The 10,000-nt window shown below is 43.4% G+C and overlaps 1 protein-coding gene across 2 annotated transcripts in view; it reads right to left on the bottom strand.

The window, feature by feature from the left end:
* LOC110503833 (tripartite motif-containing protein 3) overlaps positions 1-10,000 on the bottom strand; it is a 41,101-nt gene that overhangs the window by 16,103 nt on the left and 14,998 nt on the right. For both annotated transcript variants that reach the window (XM_036961307.1, XM_036961308.1), the window contains exon 2: positions 2,352-2,529. In XM_036961307.1, coding sequence (XP_036817202.1) covers positions 2,352-2,497 — 146 coding nt within the window. In that variant the 5' untranslated portion in view covers positions 2,498-2,529. The remainder of the gene's footprint in view (positions 1-2,351; positions 2,530-10,000) is intronic.

A 10,000-nucleotide genomic window follows, 5' to 3' on the forward strand; every position in this document is an offset into this window, starting at 1 on the left:
AGGTTAAGGGTAGAGAAAGCTTGTTGGACACTAAGAAAGCTTTGATGTAGAGCATTTAACACAAAATCCGGGGAGGGGCCAGCTGAGTATAGGACTGTATCATCTGCCTATTAATGGATGAGAGAGCTTCCTACTGCCTGATCTATGTTGTTAATGTAAATTGAGAAGTGCGTGGGGCCTAGGATCAAGCCTTACTCCCTTGGTGACAGGCAGTGGCTGAGACAGCAGATTTTCTGACTTCATACACTGCACTCTTTGAGAGAGCTAGTTAGCAAACCAGCCCCAAGACCCCACAGAGGCAAAAATACTCCTTAGCCTGCCCACAAGAATGGAATGGTCTACCGTATCAAAAGGTTTGGCCAAGTCAATAGAAATAGTAACATAGTAACATAATATTGCTTAGAATCAAGGGCAACGGTGACATCATTGAGGACCTTTAAGGTTGCAGTGACACATCCATAACCTGAGTGGAAACCAAATTGCATACCCGAGAGAATACTATAGACATCAAGAAAGACAGTCAGTTGATTATTGACAAGTTTTATCAACACTTTTGATAAACAGGGCAAAATAGAAATAGGCCTATAACAGTTAGGGTCAGCTTGATCTCCCCCTTTAAATAAAGGACGAACCGTGGCTGCCTTCCAAGCAATGGGAACCTCCCCAGAGAGGAGAGACAGACTTGGCGATTATAGGGGCAGCAACCTTAAAGAAGAAATGGTCTAAACCATCTGACCCAGATGGTTTTTATTGTCAAGTTTAAGGAGCTCCTTTAGCACCTCGGACTCAGTTACTGCTTGCAGGGAGAAACTTTGTAGCGTGGCAGGGGGAAAAGGGGGAGAAGCATCGGGGATAGTTGCATTAGAAGGGGTGGGATGGGCAAGGAGGCATGGCTGAGTCAAATAGGAATCCTGACTTAATATAGTTCATATAGTTCACTGTAATAGCTACTGTAAATTGGACAGTGCAGTTAGATTAACAAGAATTTAAGCTTTCTGCCAATATCAGACATGTCTATGTCCTGGGAAATGTTCTTATTACTTACAAACTCATGCTAGTCGAATTAGCCTACGTTAGCTCAACCGTCCCGTGGACGGGACACCGAGCCCGAAGTAGTTTTAACGGACTTGCCTAGTTAAATAAAGGTTCAATTTAAAAAAATGACATAACTAGTCAAATGTATTCCACACATCTGACTTCCCCTTTACCTCATGAGCAACCAGTAGCCTAAACATAACCCTGTTTCGAGTTTATTTGTCACGTCCTCTGCATCCATTCTAATGTAACGGTGCTCCCAGTTTGTTATAACCAATTCATTGATGTGATTATGATATGCTATAGGTCAGGCCTTATTGGTCACATGCATGGGGTGCATACATGTGTCACATAAAGAGAGCAAGGGTTGAGGGAACAGGGGATGTTTTTCCTAAACAAATGCGGGATTTCAGTAACGTAACTTTTCAGTTATAATTGGCTGTAATTATGTTGCAGCTTCAGCAACACGGACAGTGCTATATACACTGTGGTGGTCGCTGCAGCAGGGAGGAGAGACACACAACGGGTGCTAGTCACACAGTCACTGTCTCTATTTTTTAACACAGTGCACGCAGCCAGTCTGAACCAAGCACAGCGCAATCAAATCAACTGCTGGTTGGACTCCCTCTAGTCATTTGTGTGTCTTAATTATTTAATCAAACGGTGTGCTTAAAGCACAAGCTCAGTGAATATAGTTGATTTGGTTAAAACAAATTGGATGTGTCTATATATGATCGACAAAGATTTTTTAGGGTTATGGTATAGGCCAGGGTTCCCCAACTGGCGGTGATTTTATTTGGTCACCCCAAGTTTTCTGAGCAAAATAAATAAATAAATGTATTATTTTATTTTTTATTGTTAGACATAAGACTGTAAAAACACCAGCAAATGAGCTCCAAGTGATTTTAATTTTGGAAATCTGTTCCAAAGTATTCCTACACATAATAGAGATACATGTGATCATATACACATGTAAGCACAGTTTGAAATGATTATGTTTTAGTCAAATATTTTATCTCTTTGGGCTTCTTCTGGTCAATTTGCAGTTATTTGTAATTATGTTCCGGCCCCCTGACCATCCGCTCAAGGACAAACCGGCCCACGGCTGATTTTGGTGGATGATCCCTGGTGTAGGGTGTATGGTAGAGACTTAATTCTCACAGAAGGTGTGTAGGCAGGGCAGGACTTTAGGGTTGTGGTAGTGGTTAGGTGTAGGGTGTATGGTAGAGACTTACTTCTCACAGAAGGTGTGTAGGCAGGGCAGGACTTTAGGGTTGTGGTAGTGGTTAGGTGTAGGGTGTATGGTAGAGACTTACTTCTCACAGAAGGTGTGTAGGCAGGGCAGGACTTTAGGGTTGTGGTAGTGGTCCAGACAGATGCTGCAGACCAGGAACTGTTTGTCTATCTGCCGGACCACTGGGCTGGTGCTGCCCGTCTCACGCTTCGCCATGGCAACAGACATTCACAGGAGAGGGAGCACAAGCACCTCTTCACCTGGAGAGAGAGAAAGCGAGATGAGCGGGTGAGAACACTGACACACAAACTGCATTAAGAATTCAGACTCTTTTCCAAGGAGTGTATCCTTGCTTAATTTTCTTCATAGATTGTCAAGGCATTGGATTGGTGAAAGCATTGGCTAGAGGGACATGACACCATTTTTCTTACACAAGTTAATTCCCTTTACATCCATGACGGAGAGTGAATTAATAGAGAATCAGAATACAACTACAGAGAAAGAGGAGGCCCCACCTGACCATAGGAAGGGAGAACAGGATCACTACCAGTTCATGGCTTCACAGCAGGAAGAGGGCGTCATGTCATTGTATAGAAGAATGACTTGATGTCCAGAAACAATGGCATCATCATCAGGAGACAAAGTAAAGGGTGTTCTCCTAGTTGATCCAACCCTATCCTATAAAACACAGATGATCCCTTATATGGACCAGCTAAACTAGCGGCCTATCTAACAATGAAAATTAATTAATTAAAAAATGGAAGGAAGTGGTCACAACTGTTTCCACTAGTTACCACAGCCACAAAGTCAAAATTGTCTCTGAAAAATATTATTTTTGGTTTTAATTTAAGGGTAGGATTAGGCATAAGGTTAGCAGTGTGGTTGGGTTTAAAATCACATTTTAAGAGGATCAATTGTAGAAATTAGGTGGGGTTTATGACTTTGTGGCTATGGTAACTAGTGACGACGAGGCACAATTCCGATATAACACCTCATTTTTTTTTGTCAAGGTTGCACAAAATATCACGCGTCCTACTTATATTCGTACACTCATAACAAACTAATCATTACGAAACTTCTATTCGATCAATTAAGCCACAAGTAGCAAATAGGCCATTCAATATTTTTGACACCATCTCATTGGGGCGGCAGGTAGCCTAGTGGTTAGAGCGCTGCACCAGTAACCAGTAAGGTTGCTAAATCGAATCCCCAAGCTGGCAAGGTAAAAAATCTGTCGTTCTGCCCCTGAACAAGGCAGTTAACCCACTGTTCCCCGGTAGGTTGTCATTGCAGATAAGTATTTGTTCTTAACTGACTTGCCTAGTTACATAAAGGTTCATTTATTTTTTAAATAACACATTTATACACTCCTCACTTGGTGAGTGGAAAAAATGAAAAAACGCCACCTGCTGGAGAAGACACATTTTGGGCCCAGTTATCCCTCTTCCAGGCAGTCTCTTTGTCTTCCTCTCCACCAACAGACTCCAGCTCCCCCAGGGGGACTAAGGTAATAACTAAGGTAATATTACTGAACTGCTTCATGACTTAATGACTGGGGAGACAATTGGATCCATGTGATTACGACTGCAGGGCCACAGGGCCACAGGGCTCAGCTCAAAGACAATCTAATTATGCACACCACCAGCAGCAGTCATACATTCATCCCCCAGTGTGAGGAAATGAACCATTTCACTGAAACTCAGAGGTGTGTGTCACAGAGGTAACTAGAGAACAAGTCTGAGTCCAAAATGGTACCCTAATCCCTTATATGGTGCCATTTCGGACACTACCTATTAACTTAATGTTTTGTATTTGTTTCTCTTATTTCTATATTACATGTTTAGAGTACAGTAAAATGACAAATCAGTGGTTTTGGCAGGCCAGCCAGAGCTGGCATTACAATGATTTGTATCAGTGGGTCAACTCCAGATTAACAGTGTAGAGATGCCATGCTGTACTGTCTATATGAACACAGACTAACAGGGTAGAGATGCCATGATGATGACATGCTGTACATCTGTCATATAGAACACAGATTAACCCCTACATCATGTAAAATGGGGCCGGGGAAGAAGACTGACATTCTACGAGTCCCCAACCGATTGTGGGTTTTTTTCTTCCAGTTTATTTGCCTCGTTTGTAACTTATTTTGTACATAATGTTGCCGCTACATTCTCTTGTGACCAAAAATAATTTCTGGACATCAGGACTGTTATTACTCACCACGGACTGACAGAAACCTTTTTTTCCTTTAAAGAGTCTGACGAGCCCGGTGCGAATGATATGCTTCTTTCTCGGGAACAGGCCCAGATGAAGAGGGGGCGGAGAAAAAGGGGCCAGAATTCTTCCAATAATTCGTAGGCGATCGAATAAAGCCCCACTTCTTTCCATTCTGCTAGCAAACGTGCAATCTTTGGAGAATAAAATCGATGACCTACGAGGAAGATTAAACTACCAACGGGACATCCAAAACTGTAATATCGTATGCTTCACGAAGTCGTGGCTGAACGATGACACTATCAACATACAGCTGGCTGATTATACTCTGTACCGGCAGGATACAACAGCGGCGTCTTGTAAGACAAGTGGTGGCGGACTATGTATTTTTGTAAATAACAGCTGGTGCACAATATCTAAGGAAGTCTCAAGCTTTTGCTCGCCTGAGGTAGAGTATCTCATGATAAGCTGTAGACCACACTATCTACCTAGAGAGTTTATCTGTATTTTTTGTAGCTGCCCAGTGACCTACCACCACAGACTGAGGCTGGCACTAAGATAGCATTGAATGAGCTGTATTCCGCCATAAGCAAACAAGAAAACGCTCACCCAGAGGTGGTACTCCTAGTAGCCGGGGACTTTAATGCAGGGAAACTGAAATCCATTTTACCAAATTTCTATTAGCATCAGGAAAAAAACTCGACCACCTTTACTCCACACACAGAGAAGCATACAAAGCTCTACCTCGCCCTCCATTTGGCATATCTGACCATAATTCTATCCTCCTGATTCCTGCTTACAAGCGACAATTTAAGCAGGAAGCACCAGTGACTAGATCAATAAAAAAGTTGTCAAATGAAGCAGATGCTCAGCTATAGTACTGTTTTGCTAGCACAGACTGGAATATGTTCCGAGATTCCTCCGATGGCACTGAGGAGAACACCACATCAGTCATTGGCTTCATCAATAAGTGCATCGATGACGTCGTCCCCACAGTGACCATATGTACATACCCCAACCAGAAGCCACGGATTACAGGCAACATCCGCACTGAGCTAAAGACTAGAGCTGCCGTTTCAAGGAGCGGGACACTAACCCGGACGCGTATAATAAATCTGGCTATGCCCTCCGAAGAACCATCAAACAGGCAAAGCGTTAATACAGGACTAAGATCGAATCGTACTACACCGGCTCTGACGCTTTTCGAATGTGTCAGGGCATGCAAACCATTACCGACTACAAAAAGGAAAGCACAGCCGAGAGCTGCCCAGTGACACGAGCCTACCAGACGAGCTAAACAACTTATATGCTCGCTTCGAGGCAAATAACACTGAAACATGCATGAGAGCACCAGCTGTTCCGGAAGACTGTGTGATCACACAGCCGATGTGAATAAGACCTTTAAACAGGTCAACATTCGCAAGGCCGCAGGGCCCAGACGGATTAACAGGACGTGTACTGTGAGCATGTGCTGACCAACTGGCAAGTGTCTTCACTGACATTTTCCACCTCTCCCTGTCCAAGTCTGTAATACCAACATGTTTTAAGCAGATCACCATAGTGCCTGTGCCCAAGAACACTAAGGTAACCTGCCTAAATGACTACCGACCCGTAGCACTCACGTCTGTAGCCATGAAGTGCTTTGAAAGGCTGGTCATGGCTCACATCAACACCATTATCCTAGAAACCCTAGACCCACTCCAATTTGCATTCCGCCCCAACAGATCCAGAGATGATGCAATCTCTATTGCATTCCACACTGCCATTTGCCACCAAGGCAAAACAAACACCTATGTGAGAATGCTATTCATTGACTACAACTCAGCGTTCAACACCCTAGTGCCCTCAAAGCTCATCAATAAGCTAAGGACCCTGGGACTAAACACCTCCCCCTGCATCTGGATTTCCTGACGGGCCGCCCACAGGTGGTAAGGGTAGGTAACAACACATCCGCCACACTGATCCTCAACACAGGGGCCCCTCAGGGGTGCGTGCTCAGTCCCCTCCTGTACTTCCTGTTTCCTCATGACTGCACAGCCAGGCACGACTCCAGCACCATCATTAAGTTCGCCGATGACACAACAGTGGTAGGCCTGATCACTGACAACAACGAGACAGCCTATAGGGAGGAGGTCAAAGACCTGGCTGTGTGGTGCCAGGACAACAAAAAATCCCTCAATGTAACCAAGACTAAGGAGATGATTGTGGACTACAAGAAAAGGAGGACCGAGCACGCCCCCATTCTCATCGACGGGGCTGTAGTGGAGCAAGTTGAGAGCATCAAGTTCCTTGGTGTCTACATCACCAACAAACTAGAATGGTCCAAGCACAAAGACAGTCGTGAAGAGGCCATGACAAAACCTATTCCCCCTCAAGAGACTGAAAAGATTTGGCATGGGTCCTCAGATCATCAAAAGGTTCTACAGCTGCACCATTGAGATCATCCTGACTGGTATGGCAACTGCTAGGCCTCCGACCGCAAGACACTACAGAGGGTAGTGCGAACGGCCCAGTACATCACTGGGGCCAAGCTTCCTGCCATCCAGGACCTCTATACCATGCGGTGTCAGAGGAAGGCCCTAAAAAAAAAAGACTCCAGCCACCCTAGTCATAGACTGTTCTCTCTGCTACCACACGGCAAGCAGTACCGGAGCACCAAGCCTAGGTCCAAGAACCTTCTAAACAGCTTCTACCGCCAAGCCATAAGACTGCTGAACATCTAATCAAATAGCTACCCAGACTATTTGCATTGTCCCCCTCCTTTACACCGCTGCTACTCTCTGTTGTTATCATCTATGCATAGTCACTTTAATAACTCTACCTACATGTACATATTACCCCAACTAACCGCACATTGACTCTGTACCCCCCTGTATATAGTCTCGCTATGTTTATTTTACTCCTGCTCTTTAACTACTTGTTACTTTTATTTCTTATTCTTATCCATATTTTTTTTAAACTGCATTGTTGGTTAGGGGCTTGTAAGTAAGCATTTCACTGTAAGGTCTACACCTGTTGCATTCGGCGCATGTGACTAATACAATTTGATTTGACATCACCAACATACTGCCATGAAGTGGTAACTATTAGTGACTTGTACATCGATATACTGCTCTAACATGGTCAATGCCCATTCACTAATCAAGCAGCTATTTTTCTCACAATCTGTAGATACCCCATATTAGCCTATATATAACATGTTTTTGGTTGGCTACTTGTTAGATGCTGTATGGTCTTTGTCTTCTGAGAGCCAGCCCATAGAGTTATTATTATAATGCTGAGAGCCACTGAGCCAGGCTATAGCCAGGCTATAGGCCTGTCTGTATTCAGGCAGCCAAGCTGTATTCTCAGGAGCAGGACAGAGCAGAGCCTGAGCCACAGCATGGCCTGGAGCAGATCATTGTGACACCAGCCACGTGCCACTCTGAGGCCCTGATACAGACAGGCCTTATTTTAGATGCTGCAGAGAGAAAAGAGGAAGGCTTGCTACTATCAGCCCAGTGCTACACCACACTGCTACTACCACCCACAGCCCTACAGCTTCATTAGACCCAGTGCTACAGTACTACTGTAACACATATCAGCCCACATATCAGCCCAGTGCTACAGCCCAGTGTTCCCCACTAGCCACACTCCCACCCCAAGCCCCACATCAACCCACTAGCTGCAAAACCTTCCATAACCTTGACTAGAGGTCGACCGATTATGATTTTTCAACGCCAATACAGATTATTGGAGGACCAAAAAAGCCGATACCGATTATTGGAGGACCAAAAAAGCCGATACCGATTACATCGGCATATTTTATTTATTTATTTGTAATAATGACAATTACAACAATACTGAATGAACACTTATTTTAACGTAATATAATACATCAATAAAATCAAGTTAGCCTCAAATAAATAATGAAACATGAACAATTTGGTTTAAATAATGCAAAAACAAAGTGTTGGAAAAGAATGTAAAAGTGCAATATGTGCCATGTAAGAAAGCTTACGTTTAAGTTCCTTGCTCAGAACATGAGAACATATGAAAGCTGGTGGTTCCTTTTAACATGAGTCTTCAATATTCCCAGGTAAGAAGTTTTAGGTTGTAGTTATTATAGGAATTATAGGACTATCTCTCTATACCATTTGTATTTCATATACCTTTGACTATTGGATGTTCTTATAGGTACTTTATTATTGCCAGTGTAACAGTATAGCTTCTGTCCCTCTCCTCGCCCCTACCTGGTCTCGAACCAGGAACACATCAACAACAGCCACCCTCGAAGCAGCGTTACCCATGCAGAGCAAGGGGAACAACTACTCCTCAGAGCGAGTGACGTTTGAAACGCTATTAGCGAGCACCCCGCTAACTAGCTAACCATTTCACATCGGTTACACCAGCCTAATCTCGGGAGTTGATAGGCTTGAAGTCATAAACAGCTCAATGCTTGAAGCATTGCGAAGAGCTGCTGGCAAAACGCATGAAAGTGCTGTTTTAATGAATGCTTATGAGCCTGCTGCTGCCTACCATCGCTCAGTCAGACTGCTCTATCAAATCATAGACTTAATTATAACATAATAACACACAGAAATACGAGCCTTTGGTCATTAATATGGTCGAATCCGGAAACTATCATCTCGAAAACAAGATGTTTATTCTTTCAGTGAAATACGGAACCGTTCCGTATTTTATCTAACGGGTGGCATCCATAAGTCTAAATATTCCTGTTACATTGCACAACCTTCAATGTTATGTCATAATTACGTAAAATTCTGGCAAATTAGTTCGCAACGAGCCCGGTGGCCCAAACTGTTGCATATACCCTGACTCTGCATGCAATGAATGCAAGAGAAGTGACACAATTTCACCTGGTTAATATTGCCTGCTAACCTGGATTTCTTTTAGCTAAATATGCAGGTTTAAAAATATATACTTCTGTGTATTGATTTTAAGAAAGGAACTGATGTTTATGGTTAGGTACAGTCGTGCAAAGATTGTGCTTTTTTAGCAAATGCGCTTTTATTAAATCATCCCCCGTTTGGCGAAGTTGGCTGTCTTTGTTCGGAAGAAATAGTCTTCACACAGTTCGCAACGAGTCAGGGGGCCCGAATTGCTGCATATACCCGGACTCTGTTGCAAGAGAAGTGACACCATTTCCCTAGTTAAAATAAATTCATGTTGGCAGGCAATATTAACTAAATATGCACGTTTTAAAATATATACTTGTGTATTGATTTTAAGAAAGGCATTGATGTGGTAGGTATTATGGTTAGGTACACATTGGACAGTGCTTTTTCGCGAATGCGCACCGTATCGATTATATGCAACGCAGGACACGCTAGATAAACTAGTAATATCATCAACCATGTGTAGTTAACTAGTGATTATGATTGATTGATAGATAGATTTTTACAAGATAAGTTTAATGCTAGCTAGCAATTCACCTTGGCTTCTTACTGCATTCGCGTAACAGACAGGCTCCTCGTGGAGTACAATGTAAAGCAGGTGGTTAGAGCGTTGGAC

This window comes from Oncorhynchus mykiss, chromosome 24 (genome assembly GCF_013265735.2).
Source record: "Oncorhynchus mykiss isolate Arlee chromosome 24, USDA_OmykA_1.1, whole genome shotgun sequence".
NCBI lineage: Eukaryota > Metazoa > Chordata > Actinopteri > Salmoniformes > Salmonidae > Oncorhynchus > Oncorhynchus mykiss.